General features: G+C 43.2%; 1 protein-coding gene across 1 annotated transcript in view; it reads left to right on the forward strand.

Moving 5' to 3' along the window:
• Positions 1-14271, forward strand: part of SORCS1 (sortilin related VPS10 domain containing receptor 1) — a 588550-nt gene that overhangs the window by 284253 nt on the left and 290026 nt on the right. Inside the window, exon 6 of the mRNA XM_030204718.1 lies at positions 10458-10522. Within this exon, the coding sequence (XP_030060578.1) occupies positions 10458-10522 (65 nt within the window). The remainder of the gene's footprint in view (positions 1-10457; positions 10523-14271) is intronic.

Below are 14271 nucleotides of genomic sequence, written 5' to 3' on the forward strand. Positions count from 1 at the left end.
AACCAACTGAAATTAAACCCAAACAAAACTAAGGTATTGTGATTCAAAGTTTCTAATATTAGGGACCATTCACAATTGTCCGGTCAGATGATAGTGTTTTGTCAGTGGAATTCAATAGAAATCAAACAAAGTAAAACATGGAAAAGAAAATAAGATGATATCTTTTGTATTGGACATAACTTAATACATTTCTTGATTAGCTTTCGAAGGTTGCCCTTCTTCCTCAGATCGGAAATAAGCAAATGTGGTAGCAGATAGTATATATGAGAGAAACATCAAAGCATTACTTTGACTGTCTGACAGAGTGGGAGGGTAGGGGTGTGCATGGGGACATCAAAGCATTTCATTGATATTCTAACAGAATGGGTGTTGGTAGGTGAGAGGAGGGTAATAAACAGAGAAATAAACAGAGAAATACAGCTTTATGTTTTATAATGAGTTAGAAAACCCAGATCCTTATTAAGTCCTGTTTGTTGGGTGTCAAAATATTCAATCATTCTTATTTCAAAGGTCTTACGTTCCTGTATTGTTTTAAAATTACGTTTCAGTATTCTTACTGTGAAATCACTGGTGCAGTGTTCTGGTCTTGTAAAGTGTTGGCCCACAGGGGTGGGGGCCTAACTGGCACCGGCTATTTTCATGTGATGTCTGTGTAGATTGAATCTTGTCTTAAACATCTGGCCTGTTTCTTCAATATAACATCCTTCATTACATTTCTTACACTGAATGATATATACCACATTGGAAGATGAGCATGTAAAATAGTCCTTTATGTTGAATATTTTTCCTTTGTAAATGACTGTGGGGAATCCAGAGCCTTTGGTGTTCTCTTGATCCTGCTCTTACAATTCCCACGTTCATCAGCTATGGGGTGAGACTTGTATTAGGCTCAGGCAGTTGCATCTTAATAAGGTCTTATTTTGTTCAGGATGTTTTTGCTCTGTTGGTCCAGATGACTATCCTTCCCCTCCTAGACTACTGTAATGTCTTGTATCTGGGATTTGCTGCCAAACTTTTAAAAAGAAATTACAATTTATTCAAAATACATCTGCTAGATTGATTTTCAGGATTGGCAAATCTTCTCATATCGTTAGGCCTCACTGGCTCCTGCTACATAAACACATTTCTTTTCAAACTGTTTGTTCTTTCAGATATTATATGTAAGTACCTCTGAATGACTGATTAGTATTGTGTCTGGACACTGTTTCCATTTCCAACATCGTTTTTGTATTATGTTAAATTAATATTGGTAAAATTCACTTTCTTAAAATACTTGGAACTATTTTTTTCAACCATGGGATTAGTGCTCTGGAATTTCCTTCCTATCTACATAAGTGCATAAGTGTTGCCATACTGGGAAAGACCAAAGATCCATCAAGCCCAGCATCCTGTTTCCAACAGTGGCCAATCCAGGTCACAAATACCTGGCAAGATCCCAAAAAAGTACAAAACATTCTATACTGCTTATCCCAGAAATAGTGGATTTTCCCCAAGTCCATTTAATAATGGTCTATGGACTTTTTGTTTAAGAAGCCGTTCAAACCTTTTTTAAACTCCGCTAAGCTAACCGCCTTTTACCACATTCTCTGGCAACGAATCAGAGTTGAACAAAGTTCTTTGCCATTTCACATTTTTGTTCAGCAAATCTTGAGGTATATATATATTTCTATAGTATATTTGTATAATATATTTCTATAATTTACACTTTGTTGACTATGTACACCACATTAAACCCTGATCATGGGGAATTAGCAGTTTATCAGCCTTAGACTGATTTTGATATTGACCCCCAAAGGCAGGTCCTATCTGAGGTCCTGACCCACAGTTTGGGAAGCTGAGTGCTAAAGCATCCTGTATTAGTTTTGGCATGCACACACTATTTTGGGGGTAGAGAATTTTTTTTGAGGGGGTATGCCAGGAGCAGAGAGAGGGCATTCCTGCACTAAACAGTTAGCACGTGTACATCAGGGGCATAGCTACGTGGGGCCACGGGGGCCTGGGCCCCCATAGATTTGGCCCTGGACCCCCCTGCCGACGACCCTCTCGACCCCCACTCCCGCCACCAACCCGCCGTTGTCGTCACTGTCACCTATCTTTGCTGGCGGGGGACCCCAACCCCCGCCAGCCGAGGTCCTCTTCTTCCTTCATCAGACGTCAGACTCAGAAACAGAACGAAGGAAGAAGAGGACCTCAGCTGGCAGGGGTTGGGGTCCCCCACAGGCAAAGGTAGGTGATGGCGATGGCGGGGGAGGGTTGGCGGCGGGAGGGGGGTTGAGAGGAGCATTGGCAGGGGGGGGGTCAAAGTTGTTGTTGTTGGTGGTGGTGGCGGTGGCGGCGGGGGGTGTCGGCAATGGCGGGGGGGGGGGGGGTTGGTGGCTCCGGGGAGGGGCTAAAATGTGCCCCCTCACCTCGGGCTCTGGACCCCCCTCCTGCCGAAGTCTGGCTACGCCCCTGGTGTACATTACCGTGCACTAATTGGTTAGCTCACATTTAACATATGGATCCTTTACTGCTATCTAAATATATATTTTTTAAATGGTCGCACATTAATGGTAATATTAGTCCATGGCCATTAACGAAAGCAATAGAAAAAAGCCCATTTGTCAGCAATGGTTAAAGTGGCCTTGTCCTGGCATTGAATATCTGGGGTTATTTCAGTCTGTGGCTGTGCATATCATGCCTTTAGCTAATTTTATTAAAACATAAGAACATAGGAATTATACTCTGGCCAAAGGTTCACCTAGTCCAGTATCCTCTTTCCAACAATGGCTAATCCAGGTCACAAATACCTGGCAGGATCCCAAAAAGTATCAAATTTTCATGCTAATTACCCCCCAGGGGTAAGCAATGGATTCTCCTAGATCTATCACAATAGTTTTTGGAGTTTTTATTCCAGGAATTTGTCCATATGTTTTTTAAACCTTGCCATGCTAACTGCTTTTGCCACATCATCTACTATAATAAAACTCACCCTCAACGTTCTGAAGACAACGTTCTGAAGTCACTCAGTCACTCACTCACTGAAGGGTTCATGAATTCATGGTGGTGAAGCCACAACACTGACCATGTGTCTCTGCCCCGCCCTCGCATGACGGACTAATCAGAAAAAACACCCTCAACATTCTGAAACACAAAGGACCATCACAACACCGTTCCCAGGCAACACTAGGCAACGTAAGACGGACCAATCAGAGGAAACTACGTGACAATAAGGGAGGAGCATTCCCCAGCAGAATGGCTCATTATCTGTGCAGCAGGGAGAGCACAGAACCACCGCTGGAACGAGAGAAGAATATTCCTGCTGTGGGTATGTGCAAAAATAGACCGGGGGGGGGGGGGGGGGGGCAGAAATTTTTAAATGCCTAATGCCAGTACTGGAGAGTGCCAGAGGCCTGCGCACTGTTCCCGTTAAGCTGAGTGTTGCATTGCTACCAGTAGGGGGAGGGGGTGTGGTTGTGCTTCAATATTGTGTTTTCAATCACTAGGGACTGGCAGTTTCCCTGGACTCCTGCAGAACTTGTCTGTCCCTCACTATTGCAAATGCGATAGTGAACAGCGACCCCCCCCCCCCCCCCCACCACACCACTGGCAGGTCTGTAGATGAAGGTCACCTGCTCAGCTTAAAGGGAACTGTGGTTCTGCAACAGATGGCATGCAGTAATCTTTAGTAATCCCCTTGATCTCCTTAGTGTCTTCACTCTAGTTATTACTTCAGATTTGATTATGTTGTTATGACCACTGTTGCCAAGTGGTTTCCAGGAAAGGTCTCCACTCTGAAACTCAGTTACTACTTAATGTTCCCTCAGTGTCTCAGATGGAAAATAAATGTGTGCATACTTTATTACTCTGCTATCAGTCGGAAAGAATTTGGAATTCCTTGTCAAATGTGATTAGATCAGAATTGAGTTATATAAGATTCAGGAAGAAGTTGTGAGCCTATTTATTAACTCCTTACTTAAACGACTGAATTTTGAGGGAGCTTTAATTCTGCAGTTTCTGAGTTTGAGTCGACTGGTTGTTCTCGTTGTAATCCACCACACTGAACCTAGAATGTAACTGTGGAATATTAATGATATAGTTGCAATTTCAGAAGTCAACTGGACAGATTTTGTAGGGATGTGCACAGGGATGTGTTTTTGGAATTTTCAGAATTTTCCCCAGTTGTCAGGGGTGGGGGGTGGGGAGGCAATTCAGTTTAATAAAAAAAACTTGTAATGCTTATTAAAACTTTTTGATATATGCATATTGATTGTGTTTGGTTTTATTCTTACGTTAATGTGTGTAAAATTGATTTTGTATGCGCTTGTTTTAAGACACACTAACAAAAACAGAATGTGTACTAATGCACATCCCTAAAATCTTTGAATCAATATTTATATTCTTGATATCATTTTTTAATGTAGGGATTTAGCCTTTAACTATGATCCTCCTAATATAGAACCCATACTGAGTCAGACCAAGGCCCATCAGGTCCAAAATCCAGTTTCCAGCAGTTGCAGGCCTTGGGTCAGAAGTACCTGGCAGATCCCAGATCTTATTTCTCATAGCCTAAACCGGTGATGGCGAACCTATGGCACGCGTGCCAGAGAGGGCACGCAGAGCCCTCTCCCTTGGCACGCGCGCCGTCGCTGGTCCACCCACGCTCTCTCCCTCTGAACACCAGTTCGCTGCCTCCCGCCCTCCCTCCAACCCAACAAGCATCAGGCTGCCCGCCCATCCTCCCTCCCTCCCAGCACCAGGAACCCCCCCCCTCCTCCTGTGAAATTTAAAAAGCGTACCGGCCTCCTCGGGATTAAGGCAGCGTGCAGCGGCAGCGAAGCGCATGTTCTTCAATCGGCGCGCCTTTGGCCTTCCCTTCTGTCTCTCAAGCTCTGGTCCCGCCCCTCAGGCGGGACCAGAGCTTGAGAGACAGAAAGGCCAAAGGCGCGCCGAGCAAAGAACACGCGCTTCGCTGCCACTGCACACTGCCTTAACCCCGAGGACGGTACGCTTTTTAAATTTCACAGGAAGAGGGGGGTTCCTGGTGCTGGGAGGGAGGGCTGCCTGGTGCTGGGAGGGAGGGCAGGGGGAGAGGAGGGTGGCTGGACATGGGTGGCTGGAGGGGAGAGGAGGGTTGCTGGACATGGATGGAGGGCAAGAAATGAAGAAGAAAGGAGGAAAGTAAAGAAATAAATGGAAAGGAAGCCCTGGAAATGGAGTTAAGAGAGCAGATAGCAGCAGAATCAGAGACTGGACCAATATGGATAGAAAAACAAAATCACCAAACAACAAAGGTAGAAAAAAATTGTTCCTGGTTACTGCCGGGAGACCCTATCGCTACCTCAATGGGTGGTGATAAGTGCTCCCCTTGAAATGGGTGCGAACTTACCACATGGCCATTTCTTTTTTTCCACCTTTTACTCGCTGAGATAATAGGGGACTCTGGGAGTGGCAAAAACATGAGCTGCCACTGTCGCAGGACCCCCTCTACTGCAGCTTAGTAAAACAGCCCCTAAGTGACTGTTGACTTTCCCCTGTATTCTAGTTTAAAGTTAGCAACAGTCAGGGCTTTTTTTTAGGGGGTACTTGGGAGTACTGAGTACCGGCACCTTTTCCATTGTCTGCTAAAATTGACCCATGGTCTCCAAGTTTTAATGAAAGAGCTCAGGCTCTACTCAATAATTCTGCCTTATCATAGATTCTGTTACTGTTTGCAGGGGGCCTGGCTATTGTGGGGGTGGGTCCCTCAGTGATCACTCGCACCCCTGAAGGGTGGCCTGCCATTTGAGTACCGCTCCCCCCGTTTTCTATTTCTGTTGATGGCTCTCTCATTCTCCCTGTCTCCTCAGCTCGAAACCTTGGGGTCATCTTTGACTCTTCTCTCTCCTTCTCTGCTTATATCCAGCAGATTGCCAAGACCTGTTGTTTCTTTCTTTACAACATCCGTAAAATCCGCCCCTTTCTTTCCGAGCACTCTACCAAAAGCCTCATCCACACCCTTGTCACCTCTCGTTTAGACTACTGCAATCTGCTTCTTGCTGGCCTCCCACTTAGTCACCTCTCCCCTCTCCAGTCAGTTCAAAACTCTGCTGCCCGTTTCGTCTTCCGCCAGGGTCGCTTTACTCATACTACCCCTCTCCTCAAGACCCTTCACTGGCTCCCTATCCGTTTTCGCATCCTGTTCAAGCTTCTTCTACTAACCTATAAATGTACTCACTCTGCTGCTCCCCAGTATCTCTCCACACTCGTCCTTCCCTACACCCCTTCCCGTGCACTCCGCTTCATAGATAAATCCTTCTTATCTGTTCCCTTCTCCACTACTGCCAACTCCAGACTTCGCGCCTTCTGTCTCGCTGCACCCTATGCCTGGAATAAACTTCCTGAGCCCCTACGTCTTGCCCCATCCTTGGCCACCTTTAAATCTAGACTGAAAGCCCACCTCTTTAACATTGCTTTTGACTCGTAACCACTTGTAACCACTCGCCTCCACCTACCCTCCTCTCTTCCTTCCCCTTCACATTAATTGATTTGATTTGCTTACTTTATTTATTTTTTTGTCTATTAGATTGTAAGCTCTTTGAGCAGGGACTGTCTTTCTTCTATGTTTGTGCAGCGCTGCGTACGCCTTGTAGCGCTATAGAAATGCTAAATAGTAGTAGTAGTAGTAGCACCTTTTTCACTAGAAATTATGCACTGGCAGCAGTTGTCCCAGTCATCCCTCTCTAAAAGGAAGGGTCCATCCTATGTAAATAGGCTCCCCCTTATCCAGAAGGTGGCCCATATTCTAGCAAATTTACATGGGAGAAGGGTTTCGATATCTAGAAAAAAAAAAGTGTGCTGCAGGATAGAAACAGCATCTCTCCTGTCCAAATTAGAATTCATCTTGCTTAAAATAAATACCCTTCTTTAGTTCAACAAAAAGGAAATTGTGGAGTACTAGATAGACTATTTAAAGAGAAAAAGATTTGCTCTGCCAAGCTGACAGAATCTAACTTCAATCCTATAAAATTCTCTCTGGATCCAAAAGAATAATTACTTTTTGTGTGGGAAAGACAAACTGAATCTGGAGTCTGTAAAGTATAAATGTTAAGACACAGAAAGACACTGTGAATCACTTTGAAATACACAATGAAAGGCAGTGTATCAAATACTTAAACTAAACTCAACCAAACATGGGTTTGTGATTTGTTAAATATAGATTTTTCTTTATTCCTTTGAACATGATCTAAGGCTTTCAGATTCTGACCTGCTGGCTATGCTGAACGAAAGAGAGGCGGTCTCAAAGCATTTTACAATCTCTGGTTTCTCATGTGATGAAGCACGGAGCAAAAACTGTGATGCCCTAATTACTTGGCATCTGTCTAATTTCTGTTTTAGAAATAATTGCATCGTCTTTACAGTAAAACATACTTTTATGTGAGTTAACAAATGTAAATGATGTTTTGGCTGAAAAAAAAGTGACTTAGAAGAATGAAAGTAAGAAGCAACATAGAGAATGGGAAAGTCCCACCTAATCAGGATGCAATCAGATATGTACATAAGTACATAATTTATTTATTTAGATTTTGCTCACACCTTTTTCAGTAGTAGCTCAGGTAATCTGGATATTTCTCTATCCCAGGAGGGCTCACAATCTAAGTTTGTACCTGAGGCAATGGAGGGGTAGGTGACTTGCCCAAGAGCACAAGAAGCAGTGGTGGGATTTGAACTGGCCACCTCTGGATTGCAAAACCGGTGCGCTAACCACTAGGCCACGCCTCCATGCCTCAGAGTTTAGACACTCCTATACTGATTTTGAGTGGCAAAAGGTACATATAAATGCTTGCACTTATACTGTACATGGAAGCGGATGAAAGATACTGTTCGTTTTGTTGATGACTATTTGTGTAAAATCCCTGCTCCCAATATACATGACAACATCCTTATATGCATTTTACAAAAGGGTCCACATAGCTTTTTTGAAAATACCAAAGAAATGTGAATGTCCTGACCTGGACATCCCATTGCAAACTGGGGCTTCATTAATCCAAATCCTATGGGATGCAACATAAGAGTTAAATATATAAATAAAAGGAAAAATAGAGAGGAAGCATATACCTTGACGTAATCAGCAATGCATGAAAAGTAAGTTTTTTCAGAGGAAAGAATATTCTAGAACAGGATGTCATGGTATGAGGCTCCAAGGAGCAGACTCAGGAGCAACATCAGGAAATATTTACTTCACTGAAGGAGGAGTAGATGAATGACATGGAGGGGCATTTTCGAAAGAAACGTCTAAGTTGGAATTTGGACGTCTTTGTAAAACGTCCAAATTCAGAGGCGGGGAGAAGGTCATTTTCGAAAAAAGATGGACGCTCGTCTTTGGTTTTAAAAATACCATGGACATCCCTGGATTTAGATGTCCCTAGATTTGGACGTCTTTGATTTTGAGCGATTTTCGAAACCAAAGAAGTCCAAGTCTAAAACGTTCAAATGCGAGCCATTTAGACGTGGGAGGAGCCAGCATTTGTAGTACACCGGTCCCCTTGACATGCCAGGACAGCAATCAGGCACCCTAGGGGGCACTGCTGTGGACTACGTAAAATACTCCCAGGTACATAGCTCCCTTACCTTGTGTGCTGAGCCCCCCAAAACCCACTACCCCCAACTGTACACCACTACCATAGCCCTTACGGGTGAAGGGAGGCACCTATATGTGGGTACAGATGGTTTGTGGTGGGTTTTGGAGGACTCACTGTTTCCTCCACAGATGTAACAGATAGGGTGTATGGGCCTGGGTCCACCTGTCTGAAGTGCACTGCACCCACTAAAACTGCTCCTGGGACCTGCATGCGCTGTCATAGACCTGAGAATGACATCTGAAGCTGGCATAGAGGCTGGAAAGTAATATTTTAATGATGTTTTTTGAGGGTGAGAGGGTGTTAGTGAGCACTGGGGGAGTAACGGGAGGTCATCCCCGATTCCCTCCAGTGGTCATCTGGTCATTTGGGGCACCTTTTTGTGCCTTATTCGAAATAAAAACAGGTCCAGGTGAAAACGTCCAAATTTTAGTCATGGACGTCTTTGCTTTTTTTCCACTATGGCTCAAAGACGTCCAAGTCTTAGGAACGCTCAAGTCCCGCCTCCACCACGCCTCCGACACGCCCCCTTGAGATTTGGACGTCCTTGCGACGGACTTCCGATAGAGACGTCCAAAATCGGGTTTCGATTATACCGATTCGGACGTCTCTGAGAGATGGACGTCCAAGTGCCGATTTATGTCAAAAGATTGACGTACGTCTCTTTCGAAAATGAGCCTGACAATCTCTCAGGGGGAAGAAGACAGAAATGGGCATAATTCAAGACAATGGTGGGATAAGCAGACGATTCCATGCTGTTGAAGCAGCGAGCAGCGTGGTCTACAGCACTGCAGCAAGAATGAAATCAGATGGAATGGATGACTTTTAAGTTATCTGCAGACATGCTGCAGGTTTCTGTGTTTCATGTAAGTGGGCTTTAACAAAGCTGTAAGAAATTTATGGCTGAGAAAATCAGGAAAGATTGATTTTGCTGGCTTCTGTCTATTAGATTATGTTTGAATAAGTGTGTGTATTAGCTGGTGTATTTGCTGCAGTACAAATGGGGACTTGTCAGGGTTCCTCAGAGTGACTTAGAACGTAATATATTGTAACTTTAGTAATCAGATGTTTGGAAGTGGTACAATTCGGCCAGTTGATTGAGCTGTAGATAGTTAATGGTGCATCGTGCTTTTTTTTTTTTTGTCAGCGGAAGAAACATGTACTACACTGTGTTAATCTATTGCAACAACAACAACAATAATGAAGCAATAATACAATCATTTTTCAAGTGATCAGACACTGTAAAGGGTTATCTTGTCTATTAAGCTATTTTTAAAGACCTCGCAAGTAGATATGATAATGTACAGGTAAACTTTTTATTTGAAGAAAGGAATTAAGTTCTACTGGAAGAGTAGGCAACACGTCCTTGTAGGTTCCCAAAATCAAGCTTTCAGGCAATGCACAATGAATATTCATAGGCTGTATTTGTATATACCAGGGGCGTATCTGCGTGGGGCCACAGGGGCCTGGGCCCCCGCAGATTTCGCCCTGGACCCCCTACTGCCGTCAACCCTCCCCCGCTGCCATTGTTTACCTTTGCTGGCAGGAGACCCCCAACCCCCCGCCAGCAAAGGTAAGCAACGGCAGCAGGGAGGGTTGGCGGCGGGGGGAGGAGGGTGAAGAGTCGTTGGTGGGGGGATCTGGCACTGGCGATGGCGGGGGGGGGGGTCGTTGGGGGGGGGGTAAAATGTGCCCCCTCCCACTTGCTTTGGCCCCCCCTACCGCCGGAGTCCAGATACGCCCCTGGTATATACATAATTTAAGGCCAAACATGCATACTCTTGAGGTGTGATATGTACAAAAGAAGTATGACTAGTAACTAGTGTAACTAGTTTGTTCATTCTCTTTTCCTTTTTTTAGGTCCATAACAAGCTCCAATAAAGTTTCTGACCTGATACATTTGGAAACAAAGACTGTGGATGGACGTAAGTCGCAATATTATCATACATCCATCTTGGGGTTTCACTGCAGTGAGCATCGTTATTCTGTTTAGGATGTGGTTTTTTTGTTGTTGTGGATTTAGTACATTGACATTATTTCAGCTTCTAACAGAGTTCAGATAAAAGATTAGTCCAGGATTAGCAGCGCCATTTAAAGTAATTCACTTTGTGTGCAAGGGGTTGTGACTAATCGCTGACCTGTTTTAGAAACTGAGTGCTTTTAGTCTGTTTTCAGAAGTAATTTGGTTTGTTCAGTGTTTAAGAAACACTGACATTCAGGTTCCTTCTGCTTTATTTTGTGTGTACTGAAGCTTAGAAATGTATGCTGAGGGGCTTCATAAATATGCAGCTCCTTTGCATGCCTGGCTTTTAATCTTGAATAATATTTTGAGTGAGTGTATGTGTGCGAAAGAAATACATACATCGTGTTCAATAGTGAGCTCAGCTGATGCTGATAAAATTAATGGAATGCCAATCAACTTCTCTGCTGATGGTACAGTCACCTTCTTCTTGCTGCATTGAGAAATATTGGTCAAGTAACGTAGGACGGAAGCTATCAGTACAAAAACGTAGGGTGGATCAAAAAATCTCATCAGTCAAAGGTCAGTAGAAGCAACTTTATTCTGCACCACATGTGTATGTGACTCGACACGGTGCTGTGTTTCAACAGAACAACCGTCTGCTTCAGGGGTGAAACACTTACAATTGGAAATCACAAAGTATGGCATAAGTACATAAGTATTGCCATACTGGGAAAGACCACGGTTCCATTAAGCCCAGCATCCTGTTTCCAACAGTGGCCAATCCAGGTCACAAATACCTGGCAAGATCCCCAAAAAGTATAAAACATTTTATTCTGCTTATCCCAGAAATAGTATATTTTCCTCAAGTCCATTTAATAATGGTCTATGGACTTTTCCTTTAGGAAGCTGTCCAAACCTTTTTTAAACTCCGCTAAGCTAACCGCCTTTACCACATTCTCTGGCATCCATCGAGTTTTCACTGATTCATATCGGTTTTATCAATATATCACTCTGTATCCAAACTTTGTGATTTCCAATTGTAAGTGTTCGACCCCTGAAGAAGATGGTTGTTCCGTCGAAACACGGACCTGTGCCGGGTCCTATACACATGTGGTGCTGAATAATGTTGCTTCTACTGACCCTCGGTTGATGAGATTTCTTGGTCCACCCCTACTTTTTTGTATTGGTGTTTGGACTATACGTGTGTGTGCGGGGGGTTCTTACCTTCACATTTTGGTGCTGTTTTCGTGTACTTTGGAGGGAAGTTATCAAAGCAGGTGACCGATAAGATGGGTTATTTTACTACAACTCATGCCATTTTATGCAGTGATACCTAGTTACTAACAACTGGGGTTAACAGTAATATAACATGTCTTAACAGTAGCCCATGTTGATAACTTTTCCCCTTAAGTAAAGAAACGTCTCTAGAAATCAAAATCACTTCTATATGTAATACAAGTGAGCCAAGTATAGGGCAATCAAGCCATCAAGTTCATGTATTACTATAATTTATTCTTCCAATTTCTTACTCAAGAACTTTCATGTATTACCATAATTTATTCTTCCTTAACATATATATGCACATGATCTATATCTATACAATGATCTGTTCACGTACGTTATGTTACATGTATGTTACCATGTATGTATGCAACTTAACACATTACCATTTGTAATTCTGTTACCCGGAAATGGCAACCGCCATTACGGCAAATGTAAGCCACATTGAGCCTTCAAATTGTTGGGAAAATGTGGGATACAAATGTTGGTTCTTAGGCATTGGTGGAATGAGACCATTATGAAATCACAATCAGCACTCTGGTCACCAGAGACAAACCATCCGATATTAAAAAAAAAACTGCCGCTAAGACAACCCTTATTCAGCACCAAATAGCCAGCTATCCGTCACTGAATATCACCGATTGGCAGCTTAAAGATAGATGGTTATAATGTGTGATATAACTGGCTAGCCGCTGATTTTTAAAGGCACACCGGCCAACTTTGGCGGCCATATTTGGCTACCAAAATAGGTAGAATAAGTTTGGCCAGTCTGACTTTAACCATCCAGCACTGAATATCAGCTTGGCCAGTTAAAGTCAGACCAGTGAAAGTTAAAACCAGATTCAATGTCGATCACCAGAAACAACCCAGCATTGAATATCCGGTTATCTGCCACAGTCTGAATATCAAGCAGTAAAACTCTTCACACTAAGGGGGGGGAATGACATGTTATTTTACCACTAACTCATGCTAATTTAGCACCGGGGGGGGGGGGGGAGGGGGGAAGGGTCTGTCGGATGGTCAGATAAGCAAAGGTTGGACAATTGAGACTGTACTGTACTTAATTTCTAATTGCCTACTACTCATGCCCCCTGTATGGTACACAGCATTCTTATTGCATGAAGGGAAGACTATTTAAGTCGTTCCTTGCCCCTTCTTTTACATGTTGTAGCTGCTGTTAAAGCATCACTACCCCTCGCATTCTTGATCAACATTTTTTTATTTATTTTATTGCATTTGTATCCCACATTTTCCCACCTATTTGTGGGTTCAGTGTGGCTTACAATACATTGTAATGATGGAAGTACAATTTGTTACAACACAATTATGGTTACATTTTGAGGAGTTAAGTTAGAACAAGGTCCAGGTATCGTTAAGAGGAGTAAAACAATGGAGAAAGACGATTGAACACTAGAAGAACAACGGATACTGGTAGGGCAACAGAACATTAGCAGGAGAACTTTCGGGCTTAATGTTTTTTACCTGTAAAATTTAGGTTTAAGTTTGTTGAAGTTACAGGGGATAGTAGTACTGAGGAGAATGTATTGCTGCATTGTTTACAGTGTGTGTGGACTTCATGTGTTTTGATCTTTTCGATAGACTTTTTCAAAGAGATGAGTCTTTAATAGTTTACGGAAGTCGGTTAATTCATAGTTCGTTTTCAGATTTCGTGGTAGTTTATTCCAGAATTGCGTGCTCATATAAGAGAAGGTTGATGCGTGCAGCATTTTGTATTTTATGCCTTTGCAATTAGGGAAGTGGAGGTTGAGGAAAGTTCGGGATGATCTTTTAGCGTTTCTGGGTGGTAGGTCTATTAAGTCAGACATGTAGGCTGGGGCTTCACCGTGAATGATTTTGTGGACTAGTGTGCATACTTTAAAAGTATTGCATTCCTTGATTGGCAGCCAGTGTAACTTCTCTCGTAGGGGTTTCGCACTTTCGTATTTTGGTTTCCCGAAGATGAGTCTGGCTGCTGTGTTCTGGGCTGTTTGAAGTTTCCTCAGTGTTTGTTCTTTACAACCTGCGTATAGTGAGTTGCAATAGTCCAGATGGCTGAGTACGAGTGATTGCACTAGGCTGCGGAAGACGGATCTTGGGAAGAATGGTCTTATTCTTTTCAATTTCCACATGCAGTAGAACATCTTTTTGGTTGTGTTGTTTGCGTGAGTTTCAGGTGTTAGGTGGTGGTCAATGGTGACTCCAAGGATTTTTAAAGTTTCTGAGAACATATGACCCTTAAACCGTATGACCCATCCCACTGAAGTCCGGGTTAGCCGCTGTCCTTGAGTTCTGTTTATCCCATTTGCTTCCACTAGCCGTAGAAGCTGATTACTATAAAATTGTGCTTTATTAGAATGTACCACAGAAAAAACATTCACACACGGTTAAGCACAAGACCAAATGAGGTCATAGGCAGGAGCAAATGGAGAT

The sequence above is a fragment of the Microcaecilia unicolor genome, chromosome 5 (assembly GCF_901765095.1).
Source record: "Microcaecilia unicolor chromosome 5, aMicUni1.1, whole genome shotgun sequence".
Classification (NCBI taxonomy): Eukaryota; Metazoa; Chordata; class Amphibia; order Gymnophiona; family Siphonopidae; genus Microcaecilia; species Microcaecilia unicolor.